Raw genomic sequence first — 17,654 nt, 5'->3', positions numbered from 1 at the left:
ACGCACCCTCATCTAGGGCTGCTGTCCAGACCCCTGCTGTCTGGGGGGCGGGAGTGAGGCCCTGGTCCTGGGGCGTCTGGAGGATGGGCGTGTCCCGCGACCATCAGGGCGGAGGCAGAGACGAGCCCCCAGGCCGGGCCATGCGGCCTTGGCTGCGCAGAGGACACCCAGCCTGCCAGGACCGCGCCGCAGGGTCTGACCGGGGGCCCGCTGAGCAAGCCTCCCTCCTCTCTGTGGCCACACTCGGAGCCCAGGAAGCCATGGAAGGTAGGGCCACGGGTGAGGGGGTGGGGAGCCCGGGCCGCACCACCAGGCCCAACCCGCCTCTGCCCTGGTCCCAAGGGGCTCAGCCTGCACCCAGTGCTCTGTCCCCAGACAGCAAGCACATTCTGGGCTCCGGGCTCAGCGGGCATGGCTGCATGGAATGATTCTCCGGTCACCACCTGCTCCCGCATCTGCCTGTGCTCAGGCCTCCTCTGGTACGCTGTAAACCTTGGACTAGAAATTTCTGAAAATACACTGTGTCCTTGAAGCCCATTCTCTCCCTTCAAAGAAGTGCTCCTGTGGGCAAGTACCCCCAGGCCTGCACCTTGAGTGGGTGACACCGGGCCCCCTTCCTCCCGCTCTGCCGTCCCTGCACCTCAGGAGAAGCTGCTTCTTTCCACAGCCAGTGAAAGGAACTAGAACCCAGAGGTGCATGCGCACAGACCCAAACAGGGAGGCTGTGCCTTGGCCCTCATCGGGGTCCAGGACCCCATGGAACCTCCGCCCCAGGCCTCCACTAACGATTATAAATGGCAGAGAGCCTCCAATTTAATTGCAAAAGGTAATGATGCAGTGAGCATAAGATTAGATTCACCGCAGACGGCAATATCCTCAAACAATAAGAAAAAAAATAGAGGAGCTGGGTATGAAGACGGTCGAAATCGATAGGAAGGTTTCAGTATTAAATACTCCAGCCGAGGGTCGCAAAGTGGTATCGACAGAACTGCTGACAGCAGATAAAAAACGGGGAGAGAAAACGAAATTGGTCTCTGCAGAAAATAAGTTACAGATTAATCACCCCACCATAAAATCATTTTGAGATGACTGAGGGTCTGAAGAGGTGTTCACGCTTTGATGACAGGACGGGGCCCGCAAAGTCGGGGCCCTGGGAGCCACTGAATCCTAACGCCACCGGCTCCCCGTGGTGCCTCCTGCTGGGCGGAGCGGCAGCCGCTCAGCCGGCCCCCGAGCATCCTCTGGACCAGGCCCAGGCTCCCAGCCCCAAGCCTGTCTCGAGCCCCAGCACTTTCATAGGAAAGCACTGTCCCCCTTTCTGTCCTCAAGTGCAGTCTGGAGGAACACCCCACCGAGAGGTAGGCTGGAGTTAGGGGACGGGAGGGGCCCCTGGACTCCGGCCCAGGCGGCCTCGCAAGTCCCCCTGGAAGGTGGGGGACTGTGCAAGTGTCTGCCCAGACCTGTGGGGGCCCCAAGGACAATTGGAGGCAGCCAGTTTCCTTCGAGTTTCCTGCTCGAGCTTGAAAGTCTGGGTGAAATTTGTGTTCTACTCCATGATACAGAGATGTGTCTTTTTTTTTTTTTTTAATTTTAATAAAAATAGTGATTTCTTTCCTGAAGTATTATACTCTTAAGTTCACATTGAAGCCTGGGAGACACCCTTCTGACAATGCAGCTTTAAGACTCACACAGGACACCCCATACTGTGAAGGGTCTGCCTTCTGGGTCATGTATCGACAGTGATAAATCATCACTCACGCATCTCTTCACCCAGAGGGTGAAGACAGGCTTTACGAACACTGTGGGTACCACGAGGGGAAAGTGCTGACCACGCATCCCGGGAACAAGTGGATAAGGTGAGATGCAAGCTCACTGAAGAAACCTGTCCAAGAGACGCCGTTCATGAACCCGTGGCAGTTGGGCCCCAGGCCCAACTGAGTGGGTGGCATTAGAAGCTTTCATTTCAAATGTCTTGGTTTTCTCTCTAAAGTTGTCGCTTTGACACGCAAATGCAATGAAATTATGAATGCATGTAAAAAACACATTTTATAAGAGGAAACTTTAAGGGATCATATATGAAAATATACCAATTGGCAGAGCATTTACTCTATGAAGGACAAAGCATTCAAAGTGATGAATATTTGAAAGCCAAACTGGTTCCCAAGAAGGTTGCTGCTAAATATTAAACAGGTCTGGGAACGAACAGGCCTGTTGAGAGAGACGTAACCTTCTGGTTGGGAACTTGCGGAGACAGCTACTCTCGGCCTCGGTGGCGGGATCTGAGGGTGACAGGACGGGTGGGAATGGGATGGAGAGACAGCCTGTGTGCAGGCAAGGGCTCCAGTGCCCCCGTGGACAGATGGCTGACATGCCTGACAGCTACACCCTCAGGACCATGCACACACGTGAATGAAAGGAGGGCAGGCTGAAAGGTCACTGGGTCACAGTCAACCATTATTTTCACAACCAGGAAATTTGCCTACATGACTGCTCCTACCTGAAAGGTGATTTTAACCAAATACACATTGAAAATCCATTCATTAAAAAGACTTATACTTGAAACAGAAGACTATAATTTTGGATATCCTGCTAACTCTTTTGGACAAATTATGGCCAAAGGGGGGAGTTTTGTCAACGTCCAGGGTTCTGTGTCCTATTTGTACATGGCCCTGAGGCCTGAATCCCAAACAGCTTTTGCCTGAAAGAGAAAATCACTCAATTCTTTGACTGATGATTCAGTCTGTTCATTAATTATGTCACAAACAATGTCAAAAGTCTAAACATATATGATCAAGAAGTATATTCTGAATTTGGCTGAAAGGTCAAATTAAAAAAATACAAAAAACCAAAACTGTGTAATTCCTGTTACTTACCACAGCCTGGCTGGAGCTTTCCTGCAAATCCCACAGCAGGATGTGGTTGTCAGCCAACGAGATGACTCTCTTCCCGTCTCCCGCGGGCTCCCACGCGACACTGAGGAAGGAGGGGGTCAAGCATTACATGATGTGTGCGAGTCCCACCTTGAGGCCAAAAGCTCTTACACATGGCCCTCAGCAAAGCCTCTGCCCGGCCCTTTGTCACCAGCAGTGTTGTCAACAGCTCTGCAATGACATGGCGCAGTACCAGGCTACCACTCTGCTGTGGCCTGAATGTCTGTATCCTTTCCCAAAGTCACCTGGTGTTGGGGGGGTGATCTGGGAAGTGATTAGGGTTCAATGAGGTCAGAAGGGTGGGGCCCCAAGATGGGATTAGTGCCCAGTACAGATTGACACCAGAGTTTCCTGAGCTCTGTCTCTCTATATATGTATGTCTCTGTCTCTCCCTGTCTATTTCTCTCTCTCCCTATATATCTCTGTCTTTGTTTCTATATCTCTGTCTCTCTCTTGCTACCATGTGAACACACAGTGGGAAAGCGGCCATCTGCAAATCAGGAACAGAGCCCTCACCTGCACCATGATCTCAGACCTCCAGCCCCCAGAATTGTGAGAAATCAACATTTCTGTCGTGTAAGCCCCCAGCTGTGGTGTTTCGCCATGGCAGCTGGAGCTGAGAGACTGCTGACAGGTTCTCCCAGAGCCCGAGGCATGGAGAGCTGACCAATTCTGGCCACAGAGACACAAGGGGGCCTGCTGGGCGCTGGGTCTGAAGAGACACAGGTGGACAGTGTGATTTTGGAGAGGATGCGCACGTCTTTCGCTGCCACCACCTGGGAGGGCAGAGCTGAGAGCAGTGTGGGGCGGGAGGTGGGGAGGTCACAGCCCTCAAGTACCCACGAGGCCTGAGATGTCAGATAACAGCTTTCTGTTTCAGCCTATGTGAGCCACAGTGCCCTGTTACCTGCAGCCAAAACCTTCTTAACTGATACATATTTGAATAACAAAAGACAAAAATCACATCATCTCTGTGATAAAACCATGAAGAGATCAAAAATTTTTCAGTTTGATCACAAGCGTGAATTTCTGTCTTCCCTGATGAAATTCTTAAGTGCTTATAAAGAAGAGAATTTCATTTCACGTCCTCCAACACGTGAGTATTGAAGACATCGACAGAGACCCTCACAATTTCTCTTTCACACAGAATACAATACTGATTGATTGGGTGCCCCTCCCTAATACCATTCTTCAAGACTGTCAATGAGCTATTATTACTTTTATCACAACAATAATGTATTTCAAAACTACAATTTCTTTCTCATTTATAGTTTAAAAAGCTCTCACAGTACATAGCTGTGTACAGTACAAAGCTCTCACAGTACATCACTCCTGTATTGAAGAGCTTACTGTATCTTTTCTAATAATAACAAAGAAAAACGCACAATATCTAGTAAACAAGAAACACCACAGCTGGAAGAGACACCAAGAAATCTGGTACTGAAATCTGTGGCTCCTATTTTGTTAAGATAATGGCAATTCTAATTTTGAAGACACATCTTTGCAGCAAGTTGACTGAACTTCTCTTGGTAGCCTGTTTTCATGGGGACACTTATGTAGAGTTCAGACAACTGACCATGAACACCAAGGAAAAATGCAAAACAGTGAGAGAGGGAAGAAAAGGGCCACCCACGGCCCTGTCTTGGTAGAAGGTCACCCGCAGCCCCGTCCTGGTAGAAGGTCACCCACAGCCCTGTCCTGGTAGAGGGTCACCCACGGCCCTGTCCTGGTAGAGGGTCACCCACGGCCCTGTCCTGGTAGAGGGTCACCCACGGCCCTGTCCTGGTAGAGGGTCACCCACGGCCCTGTCCTGGTAGAGGGTCACCCACGGCCCTGTCCTGGTAGAGGGTCACCCACGGCCCTGTCCTGGTAGAGGGTCACCCACGGCCCTGTCCTGGTAGAGGGTCACCCACGGCCCTGTCCCAGTAGATGGGCAGGTGACAGCTGAGAAGACCCAGCTTGCACACCTCTTCCCAAGCTCTGCCCAGCAATAAAGACGTCTGACTCGGGAGAAGACAGCCCCACCCCGGGGGAGGGGCCATCCCACAGCCACAAGGCCACGTGCTCCATAAAAGTCTAAAACGTCAGAGTTTAGCTGGCCTCAGGTACCAGGCCTGAGGAACTGGAATCGCCATAAAAATAGCTTTTTCTTTCATAAAATGAGAATTAAGAATTTCAGCAAAGTAATCCTTGGGCAGTTTAAGTAGGTGTACGTTTTCCACTAGTAACTTAGAACATCTTAAGGCTGACACGCAAGTCAAAACTTCTCCTTGGGAAATGTGTATCAAAAAAGGAAAAAGGGAAAATCTTTGAGACCATCTACCTATTACTTCTCTCTTCAAAGACCTATAAGCAGACTAAGCATCACGATGACTTTAAAAGATGGTTCCAACAGGGCATTACGGTGGCATCACTCCAGCCGTTACCAGTCTGAAGGTCAGGAGCTACCACCATGCGCACATCAGCAGTTCGCTTTTGGTTACAGAGGACATTTCATCAGAAGTATGCTTTGAAAACACACACACACGCGCGCGCACACACAAACGCACACGCGCACACACAAACGCACACGCGCGCGCGCACACACGGACATGCACGCACACACACCGAGCAACAAAACCTCTCCATGACTTCCGGAGGTACCTGACAAGAGGGAGAAGGTTCTTAAGGTCCCGGCCATAGACCCGCCTAATTTTTGAAAGCACCTGATAATAACAGAAAACTCTAGGTGCTCCTGGAACTAAAATTCTCTGAATAAGACTCAAAATGGACTTGTTGTTTCAACTCCAAGTGATGAGAAATCGTAAGTAAAGATTTGTTGCATTTATTATAAAGTAAAAACTGTAAAGGCTTGTAATACGCATGAACAAAATTACCAGAGGCAAGCCAGAGCCCTTCCCCTTGAGCAATCACTCCGAGCTATTCATCTGCGCCCCAGCAGACGCGGCTCCATCGGCGCTCGGTCCGGATGTGGAGAAGGACCTCGATGAGACAGAAGTGCCTGGGCACAGCCCTTGTCTGACCCACACCGTCCCGGCCCCGCCGGAAAGCTGAAGTCTTACTGCAGGCCTTCCTTCCAGCGGAACTTCCCGGGAGGACGTGTGGGGAGAAAGGGCGCTGTCTGCCTAGAGAGCCCTGGGTCCCGGGGCTAGGGTTCCAGCAGCACGACGGGCAGCTCCCGGGGCAGGGTGCCGGAGCTCTCCTCTCCGTCCGCTGCACCACAGCCCACAAGGGGAGTCCCCTTCCCTTCCTCAACTCACAGACGAGGGGACAGACTTGGGAGGCTGAGTGGCCTGCCCCAAATGCAGTGGCTGTGAAAGGCAGGGCTGAGTCTCCAGCCAAGGGCTGACTCCAGAACCATAGGTCACGACCAGGCGTGAGAGCTCATTGTTTTTAAGCTCCTTAGCTTCAATATCACCATTAGGCAAAGAGACGAAGGAACACTGCCTGACACCTCGAGTTAAAGCAGCTAATCATACTGACTTACTGTGTTGACACACTTGGGAAAAACAAAGCAGATAATCACTGTTTCCTTATGGTGCCTTGGTCCCCGTGACACACGCATCTTTACCAAGACACATGCAAACGCATCTGAGAAGTGGTTCCATGCAGCAACCCCCAAGCGTGTCCACAGGAAGAACCTTCCAGAAAGGTAAAGTGATGACTTGTTAACCCAAAGAAACATCTCACTTTTCAGAATTAAGGATTTTGAAAGACTAAACACACTCAGACAAAACATACACACAACTGAAAACACAGACGGCATCTAAGGTAGATGACCCAGAACAGTGAGGGGCAGCGGGGCAGCTCGGAGTCTGAGGCGAGCCTGCTGGAGTTGGAGTCCCAGCTCTGGGTGCCATAATATCTCAGTGCTTTGATTTCCTCATCTGTCCAGTGGGGGTAACAGGAGTGTAAAAGTAGTCAACAGTACTGGTTTGTGAAGATCAGGGTGATATTTACAACAGTGCCTGCACACAGTAGGTGTTGAATAAGTCCTAGATATATATTATCAGATGCAGTTAGAGCTGAGCCTCTTAAATTGAGGACCGCACTGCCCTCCAGGGGTATTTGGGGGGGGGCACTTTTGGGTTTTCATGATGACTGGGAGGGCCAGGGCTGCTGGATGTCCCCTAATGTGCCAACAGCCTTCCACAACAAAGACTGTCCACCCCAAATGTAACAGCTTCCCTTCGAAAAACCATAAAGCTTACTTGGAAATTTGCCTTGAACATTAAAATTACCACCCTTACATGCACCAAAAATAACTCCATGGAGATTTATTTTAAGGGAAAAAAATCCTCGAGCGAGAGCGTTCAGAAACTCCGCTCTTCACCTGCTCTGAAAGGGGCCCAAACTTAATGGTGTTTCCCTGTGTGCTCTTCACTGCCAGCAGCTGGGGTCCTGAATCACCAGCCCCGCTCTCTCCAGCACCTGGGCTTTCCTCTGGTGGTCTTGACCCAAAAGTGAGCCAGGCATCCTGATCCCCCCTCGGGGTCTGAGAACCTTCCAGGGTCTGGAGTTACCGACCCAGGAACCAGTGACTAGGCTCAAGAGCCCAGTGCCCAGGCCCTGCACCAAGGGCTTCTGCTTGGCTCTGTGTTAAGGCTAATACATGAAATGGGAAGCCTTCCCCATATTCTCATTCTCTTTGTCTCTCAGCATCTTAGCCCGAACTTTGGCTCCCCTCAGGGACGGCGTAGGTCCCTGCACTGCCGGGCAAGTGTCAGCCCCCCTCCAGCCCCCGGGCAGCTGTGCTCCAGGCACCCGAGCTGCTCCCCACGGAGCCCTGGCTGCAGTGAGGCAGAAAACAGGTAAACCCCAGAGCCGGGACTCGGATCCAAGCTTCAAAATAAGCGGACAAAGGGGAAGGGGGGGGTGAGTGAGAAAGATGCCCAAGTCTGTTCCAAAGCTCGTCTCATTCGTTCTGAGTCACAGACATGCGCACGCACAACACATGCACATACATGCAGGCACACGCACACACACACACACACACGAGCATTGGGCAAGCTGGAGTTAAGGCCTTTTTGGAACTAATGCAACATCTGCCCCTGAGCTGGGCCATTCATGCTCAGCCCCTGTGTCCTGAGGAAGGCAGATCCACACGGAAGAAGCTCCAGGAATTAAGGCGCGCCTCTGAACATCTGCCATTTACTTCTGAGGGGATTTAAGTGTGTAATCTCTGACTTACGTGCAGTTGAAAGGAAAGGGTGCATGTCTGCCTTTTCCCTGCTACAGGAGTTAACCTTGCTGTATTTACTTGGATGACCAGAGATGTCCAAAGTAGAAAAGGAGAGGAAAAAAGAGGTACTTCAGAAAACTTATATGAGTTATGTCACTAACAGTTTGTTAACTGCCCTTGAAAAAGACTAGATTAAGCAGAAAGCCACCAACCATCCTGGGATGGTGAGAAAGCCCATGGATTTTCTCTCCTGGGATCCGTCTAAACCAGGTATGAGGATTCGGGGGGAGCATGGAGGGAGAGGTAAACACACCGTTTCCAGGTATGGGACACGCTCCAGAGTCTCACTGCTGCCGCACCACCAGCTCCCACCACAGAGCCCGGAGAGGTGCTCTAAAAACAAGAGAAGGGGGCCCAGCACCCGGCACGTCTGGTGGAGGCTCTGATCGGGACGTGCGTCTGCCAACCCCAATGTTAGGGGTGAGTTTGGGCAGCTCACATTAAGAATGCTAAGAAAAAACAGACAAAGCCCCACACGTACACTAAGAGGGGGGTGACTGAAAGATGCATCAAGCATAAGCAGGACTGAGAATCAACCCGTAAAACTAAGTGCACTTTCCAGGCCACCGAGCAGGGTGATGGTGGGTCCCGATCGGTGGACAGTCCCGCACGATTACCACCGGCAAGATGCGCCCAGACCCTCGCCTCCCGCCTTGTCAGCCTCACCCTGGCTTCCCAGCTCTTAGTTTCTCTCACCTCATTCCTTTCATATATTTGCCTTTTGTCCTATAAGTTCTGCTCCCGTGGAAGCTGCAACAAACCAATTCTGTGTGTTCTTCTCCGGGTGGGATCAACCCAGGACAGTCAACACAGCCACGGGATCGGGATCCCTCCTAAGGAAGAGGGTCCCCAAGGTGCACATAGCACTGTTGCCAAATGAGACTCCATGTATCACATGGGACCTAACTGCTGAGCAAAGCTGCTATTTATTGTCTACCCAGGGCGACACATCCGAAAGTAAGTGTGGTGAGTTTACAGGGAGCAACCCTATGACCACGAGTGTTTGGAACAGTGGAGTATGCAAAGTGCAAAAACAAAAAGGAAATTCTATTGCGTCACGGATCATCACCATGAAACTAGTGCTATAAACATAAGAAAATAACCCAGAATTTCTGCCATACTTGCTACTCCAAACTAAGTTTATTTCTTTGTTCATAAAAATCATCCACGTTTCTGCTTCATCACACTCTACCCGTGAATGTGAGTGGACATAAAATTATATTAACAAGTCCTGAACAAAGTAGCATACACCTAATATACGTACTCTATATCCCTTCGTAATCACTGAGAGAAAAACACAAGAAATGGGCCATTTCTGCAAATAAACCCAAATTAAAAACAAATCTAAACTTCTCTGAGGCAGTTAACAGAGACCTAATGGCAGGAACAATGGTTCTCATCTGGCAGGTTTCATGCTGATCAAACAAAACACACACTTCTCTTCTTCAGATGAGTGACTCCAAAATGAATGATTCACACTCTGGATTTTGGCACCTGGGGTGAGGACACTCAAAGGACACTGAGAAACTCTCAAAACAACCTCAATATAAAATTAATTTGAATTCACGTAACAGACATAACCTACCTATTCCCTGCAGCCTCTTCGGGTGAGAAGTGGGGCCGTCAGGGCAGCATAACGGCCAGGAGGACAGAAACCACCCCGACACGACAGGCAGGAGACGGCTGCACGTGCCGCGGAAACCAAAGAGCCAGCACACGAGGGGCTGGGCCAAGACCGCTAGTTCCCGGGGCATTCCGAAACCCACAGTCACTACTTTACTGAAAAAGGGAAAACCCCAAGGCAGAAGCGGATCTATTAAGTCACTGGTGATTCTATCAGTGGTTACCAGTCAAACTTTGAAAACCCTTTACAAAAAGAATGTAAAACATTATTTCCCCAGTTTATACATCTCTCTCTTAAAATACACAGATGTGGCAATCTGGTTAATTTCTTCCTGCTCAAAAGTCAAAAAATCACAGCAGAACACAAGACAGCTTTTCATAAATGCTACAAGGATTAAAAAAAAGGTCACTTTAAGAGTTACACCATTAAGTCAGGAAGCCCGCTTTGATTGAGTCTGTGGATGCAAGGTTTCCCGTGGCCGAGACACACGGATACTTGTAGTGAAAGAATCATGCTTACTCACTGCCGGGTACCCCTTTCTGACAACACGCGACTGTGGGACTTTGGGCACTGGGTGACTTAGTTATCCGACGTCGGTGTTTCTTCTGACACTGCTCACCTGCACACACGCTTGCATCAGCCGTGTGCATGGCTCAACAGAAACACGCCCTCCCGCTGAGAACCCAGCCATGGGCAGGGTGTGGGCAAAGAGACCTGCACTCCTCAGAAGCCTCCCTGGGAGGGACACGTCCGAGGCCCAGAGCCTATCACAACGCAGGGTGGATGCACACAGCTGCACTGGCCCTCCTGGGGCGAGGCTCCTGTCCTGTCCTTCTGCCCAAAAGAGGGCTGAGGGGCAGAGCCAGGGGGCAGTGCAGGGCCCTCAACCCTGGAACGGCTGACTCTCACCAGCCCTGAAGTCCAAGTTCACACAGGCCCACTGCGGCCGCTCACTGCAGACTCCACCCAAGGCAGGGAGAAGAGGGCAAGTGCAGGTCAGGGTGGGCGCCGTGTGGCTTAGCGGCACATCCAGGAAGCTCAAGCCTTCTGCTCCTGGGTCTCACCAGCAAGTTCAGGGTTGGCTCGGAGCCATGACACATTTTGACGTGAAACACCTCCCGAACCCCAAGCAGCAGCCCTGGCTGTCCCTGCTCTCCCCCTCCTCCCACACCCCGTTTCTCAAACAGCAGAAGAAAAATCGACTACAGTTTAAAATTCTCCAGGCAGAGTTAGTGGTCCTTCAGGTTTACATTTTTTAATTATTTAAACCTCAAGTTTAAATAATCACAAACAGAACTTCAAAAAATACATTCTCCTAAACTATCCCACTGGATACAATGGTATATGTCTGCCCAGCATGTTCTGGGAAAGACCCTTTGGGTTCATGAGAGAAACAACTGAAACACACTTTGAACCCTAGTATTTAATGGAAACTTGAACTACGATCTCAGAAAGAATATGAATTTATCCTGTAATATAAATAATTATTTATACTCTGCACCGTACGTTCAGATTTTCGTATTTTGACTCTTCCTAGATAAGCTGTATCTGTACAGTGCATTTTACTATTTTTTCCTCATCACCCGCTTCCTAATACTTAGCTTCAATGACCCTCACAAGGCGCCAGGGTGGCTCTGACGACCATCCCCATTTGACAAATGAGACTTTAGCCAAAGTGAAAGAGGAAGACATCTTTATATTGTCCTGTAAAGCCACAGACTGTTATTTTCCTACAACATAAGGGATGCGAGGCCTCATTCCAGGCTTCTCTTAAAGCTAGCGGACCACTTCAGCGGTGAGCCAGTAACCAGGGGAGCAACTTCAGGGCTCCAGCTTAAAAACCTTACACCTAAGTACATCTAGGTTGGATGAAACGAGAAAGCACAAACCTGGACCTTATAAAATCTGATAACTCTTCTGTGATGACAGTGTCATAATCACAGAGACCTTTCTACCATCACTGGCAGCAGAATCATACCGTAGGATCTCTGAAAACTTCAAACATCTTATTTTATGTATCCTCAGAGACAACTTTGAAAAGATATTAAGGATAACTTTGAATGTACTCTTTGTAACATTCACCCAAGTCAACTTACACTGTTCTATACACTGAAGTGAAAAGAAGAAACACAAAATCAGAGAGGAGGTCAAATCCTTTCTTCTGGCCAAACCACCTCAAGTGTTTGGAGACCTGCACAAGTTTCTTTCCTTCTCTTTCCTCTCTAAGCTCAACACCAAAGCTTACGGCCCTTTTTCCTTCTTCTACTAAGAACAGTAACATGCACACCCGCTTCTCAGGAATTCCTGACCCTCTCAGCCGGCCTGGCATTCCAGTGTGATATTTACCTCCATCTGCACCGCAGAGGTATCTTCTCCCCAGAAAGCAGAGGTCAGCGGTCACTGTGCAAGTGCCACGGGCATCTGCAAGGACATCAGAGAAAGACCCGGCACGTCCCCCGTAGTGAGGCTAACCCAGCCCGTCGCGGCCCCTCCACAATCTGGGGGGGGGGGGCAGGGTGTGTGAGCAGGGGCTGCAGCTGACCGCCACTAATTTCGCTTCCATCCCCCAAAGCTGCTGGTTTCCGATTTTAGTGGTTTCTCCCTTAAGGAGACTCTCACCGTCCGTGAAACACTGCAATCTGTATGACTGCTCCCGACGCACCACTTGGGAAATGGTGCGTGTTTCCATTATCTTGACTTTGCTTCCACTCTCCAGCAGGACGCATTAATCCACAGCCAAGGTGCGTAACTCCTCAGCAGCTGGAGAGCCTCTTCACCATCAGAAGGAGACGGAGAGCCACAAAATTACCCTGTGGTGGCTAATCAGCCCTCGGGCCAATCTCGACGGTGATACAGCCCCTACCTCATAGGGAGCCAGTGCCAGAGAACTGTCACCTCCTTCCTGCTCTTACCTGCCGCGTCCCCAAACACCTCGCCTTCATCGGGGCTCCAAAAGACGCCGGAGTACACAGGAGACAGGGGTGTAATGCCAGGAGGCCCTAGAGAGTTCGGTGGGTCTGCAGCCCCCCACGTGCCCAGCTCAGTGCCCGTGTAGACACCGCACGTGCTGATAAAACGCATCCCCCGTCAGTGTCAGCACTGACCCTGGGAGACCCCTAACTCCAGAGAAGAACGAGCACACAGCACACAAAGGGGGAGTGTCAGCAGCCCTTCCTCACCTACCCCCGAAAAGGGAAAGAGTGTCAACTACACGCGTGACACTAGGACGAACTCTCACCTCAGTGTCTTTAACATAACAAGGTAAAATTTTATTAATTTTACTTATCTACATCCCATATCCTTCCAAAAGGATCTAAGGCAGCTAATATACATAACCTGGAGTATGACGGGATGAGATACCCTGAAAATGGTGAAAAGACCACAGTTCGGTAAACACACCCTCATGGCTCAGTCCGAGCCCTGCAGGCAGCCCGCCACCAGCGGAAGTGACTTCGCCCAGGAGGACCTCACGTGAGTGGCGTGGTCACGGCCGCGCGTCTGTTGAGCAGCAGAACGGCCAGTGCCCCTCACCTCAGTGCGCCAGGCAGAGTGGAAAGAGGGTCATGAGTTATGACTAGATTCAGGGAAAGGCACGCGGCACTGAGCAGGTGTGAAAGAGAGCTCACTGCATCCAGTGAATTTAGAGCTGGTAAGAACATCAGAGACTCCTGAATTCAACCCATTTTACACACGAGGGAATGAGGCCCAAACTGACCTGACTCGCCAAAGGGATGCCGTGGATTAGCTACAGATCTGCAGGCAGAGCCCAGGGCCACGGACGCCAGGCCCACCGTTTCTTCCACAATCACCACGCTGACTGCAGGAGCGAACCAGGAGGGAGAGGAGAAGCATGCCGGAAAAGATGATGACTCTAGTATCGGCAAAATGAGGGGGTCCCCTCGAGAGCAGAATTCGTTTACACTGATCATCCAGAAAGGACCAGCAGGAATATGCATGAGCACTCCCCAAACTTATTCTGATGAAGATGTGTCTATACTCCCAGCGCCTGACACCACCTCCAAACCACAGGATGACAGCCACAGGCGGTTCCCAATCCGCATTCTGCAGGTGTGCTCCTGCAGCCAGACCGCCCAGCTGGGAGGCCCAGCCACTCCCCCGAGGAGCGAGGGACCCTGGACGCAATCTCCTCCTCTCTCTGGCCTACAGTTAACTTACCTACAGAGGTCCCCACTTTACAGGGTCACAGTCATGACTCAGCATCGTTTCTGCGGCCCCAATTCGCTCCCTTTCGCACTCAGCACCGGGCGGAGCGCTCCGTGTGCCAGGCACTGTCCTTGGTGCTGATGCAGGCTACAGGACGCAGCCTGCATCCTGACAGGCCCCTGCCCGGAGGAAGCTCAGGCTACAGAGAAAGACGCAGGAGTACAGGCACAGAGAGGGGAGGGTCAGGAGGTGGTGACTGCCATGACAAGATAAGACTGGGTAAAATGACGGAAAGGCGTGAGTGGGGCTGGGGCAGCGATCATTTCGGAGACAATGGTTAGGAAGGACCTCTCTGAGGAGGGGACACTCAGCCCAGAGGAGCTGAGTGCTGCAGGTCATGGGGCGGCCCCTCCGGGTCAAGTCGGGACCTGTGTCCCCACAGGGCGAAACCGGGGAGTCAGGCCCGGAAGGGTCTGGGGGATACGTTACACCAGCCCCTTCACTGCCTTATTTACAGCCACGCAAAGTACCACATTCCAGAGACCCTGCCATCAGCACAACGAGAACTGTCTCACCTCCTTTTCAGGAATGGAGACCTGATCTACAGAAACAGGTGACTTTCCAGTGACCCTACGGCCACCTCGGGGAAGGTGAGCACAAGAGACCCACCGTGCACTAGCTGACCCTGCTTGCGGCGATGCAGACGTGGGAGCCGTCTACCCCATGCCCCGCGCTCCAGAACAGGAGAGGCTGAGGGGCCCTGAGGACAGGAGCTCCACGCCTCTGCCTGTCAGCGCAGCCACGACTCCAGGGCACTGGGACTGTGTGGCGTTCCTGGACACTCCCTTCTGGCCAGCAGCGGCCGATGGTCAGAGCATCTGGGAGCCCCTCTCCTGGAACTGCTCTCAGCACAAATAACAAGGCAAAAGGAAAGCAAGCAAGTGAACACAGAACACCGACTGCCTCATGTCTGACCACAGTGTCCTTCACCTCCACGGATCCACCAGACTTAAATTTCCAAAACTCATATTCCCTACCTAATAATGAAACCTTGACACCACCGCGGACACTTCAGAGAACGTGCACGACAGCCTCACATGCTGATCAGGATGCCGAGACTGGACCCGCACACACGGCTGGCACGACCCCTCTGGAGCAGAGCGCAGTCGCTTCCACCAAACTAAACACTGCGCCGCACGGCCCAGCGGCTGCCCCCAGGCACCTGGCCAGGAGAGTGGAGACCCAGGTGCGCAGGGTACTGTTCAGAGGCTCTCTACGCACAACAGCCCGAAGCCGGGGACCCAGATGCTCCACAGGGGAACACTTACACGGACTGTGTCCAGCCCACCCGGAGTCCTACTCAGAGTAAGAAGGAAGGAGGGACGATGAGCAAAAGCCGCCATCAGATGCACATGGCGTGACTCCACGTGCAGAATGCTCTCCCGGTGACGGCGCACCGGGTGGCGCGGGCTCGCAGCAGCCAGAGATGAAGGGCGGGGCGTGGGGGGGTGGCGATGGCCGCAACAAGGCGGCCCAAGCGATCCTGGTTCTGTGCCCCGACCGTGGTGGTGACTACACAGACTAACACGCGTGATGAGATGCAAGGAACTCAGCGCACACACAGGCGGGGGTGCAGAACACATGAACCTGCGTGGGGCTGTGGGCTGCCTCGATGGCAGTGGTGCGTGGTCCCTGCTGGGGGAGACGGGTGGGCACGCAGGGTCTCTCTGAGCTGTTGCTACAACCGCACCTGCAGCCACAGGTGAAAAGGTCAAAGACACAGAGCGATGCAATGGATAACAAAAAAGACTTCAAGCACTTTGAACAAGAGCAGCAAATCGGGAGTAACGGCATTCCGAGGAGACTCCGAGGAGGACGGGTCTAAATACCGACACTCATCTCCTAGCATGCTCCCTTCACAGGCGAGAGCGCAGGCGCGCTACATCCACCTCCCAACGATGCCCGTGGGCGGGCGCAGCCTGCTCCCCCACGACAGCAGCTCTGATGGAGCATTTGGGCCCAGGTGGGGAGAGGGGAGCGGGGAGCGGACGACGGCCCCTCCCTTAGCCCCTCGTCCCCACATCCCCTCGTCCACAGGGGCAGGTCCCCTCCCGGCGCTCACCCCTCTCTGTACTCGCCAAAGGCATGTAAGCCGCCTGTACATGGGGGCCTCGCCCGAAATGACTGCGGGTCTGCACTGTCTCACTCACCCATTCCCCAGTGCCGGGGTAGCTCCTGGAACAGACACACGTGCACGCACACATGCACACACATATGTGCACACACTCTCGCATTCACACACACACGTGCAAATGTTTGCTGGGGAAGCAGGGCTGCCACCTGAGACGTGGGCCCCGAACAGCTGTGTGGTTTGCAGTGCTGTTCTCCTGCACCCGTGGGTAGTTTCTCAGGGGGCAGGACAACCCCTTCTGTGCAGACGGCCGGCCTCCTGGGAAAAAGCAACAAGCCCGACCTGGCACCTGCTAGCCACCTCCACACACAGACCGACAGACGGAGGCCCCCCGGGGCCCTGGCCACGCAGGCCCCCAGCTCTGCTCCCCCCGCCCTCCCCTCCTCCAAACGCAGCTGACCATGCGGACCAGTATAAGTCCCAGCTCCAAACGTCACCTCCTCAGAGACTCCGTCATCAATTCCTCTAGTAAAAATTAGGGACTCTCTCCTTGGGGGGCCCACGGCACACAGCTCAGAATGACTCCAGCGTGGTCCCCACCTGCCCTGGGTCTCGGTTAGATGTTTACACCACGGCCTCCCCGAGAGATCGTGACTCCTCGAGGCCAGGTCCCCGGACCCATCACCCTGGGTCCCTGGAGCCTGGCAGGCGCGTGCAGCAGGTGCTTAATAAATACCCGCTGGATTCAATTTGTTTAATCGGTAGGGGTGACTAAGAAGTGACTACACGGAGGCTCCTTCTCATGTACCTGCACACGCACACACACGCACGCACAAGAACACACACGCACGCACACGTACGCACCACGTGGCAGTGTGACCGTATTAAGCAAAACAATTACTGTTGTAACCGTCAACACCCATAACAAGGGTACGTTCCCACGGTCCCTTCTAGAAAGCACGGCCCCCTGAGTTTGCCAAGGCGTCGGCAACTCGACACGTGAGCCGTGAGCGTCGTGAGGAGTATCTGTGCGTTACCGCGGGGGGCACAGCAATCCGGCCATCGCAGCACGCGGGCAGCCAGGGGCCTGGGAGCCCTGAGGGATGCCGGTGGCGCCCCTCCGTCCTGAGACTGCACAGGACACTTGGGGAAATAAATGCAGGATGAAGCCTCAGAGGGCTGTGGGCACAGCACGACCTGCACACGGGGCGTCCACACTTGGTCCACAGAAGAAGACATCATAAGCCTTCAACCCAAGGTAACAAATAAGTTAATTTATGCACAGGACTGCTGAGTGAAGGTGTATCTATGAGGTAAAAGGCAATGCAGCGCTTCAGTGCTGGACGACACCTGACTGCCATCCTCCCGGCAGGTACCCGGCAAGACTGACTTTAGAAGAAAAGGATCTGGACGCAGCTTTTCTCAGTACATGTGCAGCAGGGTGTCCATAGATTTCTCTCATCTGGGAAACAACTGGCACTAAAGAGAGAGTGGAAGCAAGCAATTTATGCAGAGAGGCCTCTGTGGTGGGGGCCTGCCTCCAAGCCTGCCTGGACACGCAGG

The 17,654-nt window shown here is 52.5% G+C and overlaps 1 protein-coding gene across 1 annotated transcript in view; it reads right to left on the bottom strand.

The window, feature by feature from the left end:
* The window catches only part of EIPR1 (EARP complex and GARP complex interacting protein 1), a 90,583-nt gene that overhangs the window by 17,956 nt on the left and 54,973 nt on the right, over positions 1–17,654 (bottom strand). The window contains exon 5 of the mRNA XM_065891273.1: positions 2,874–2,973. Coding sequence (XP_065747345.1) covers positions 2,874–2,973 — 100 coding nt within the window. The remainder of the gene's footprint in view (positions 1–2,873; positions 2,974–17,654) is intronic.

Source organism: Phocoena phocoena, chromosome 14, assembly GCF_963924675.1.
Source record: "Phocoena phocoena chromosome 14, mPhoPho1.1, whole genome shotgun sequence".
Taxonomy (NCBI): Eukaryota; Metazoa; Chordata; class Mammalia; order Artiodactyla; family Phocoenidae; genus Phocoena; species Phocoena phocoena.
The sequence above is the reverse complement of the archived record's forward strand: the minus strand, read 5'-3'. Positions and strand labels throughout refer to the sequence as shown.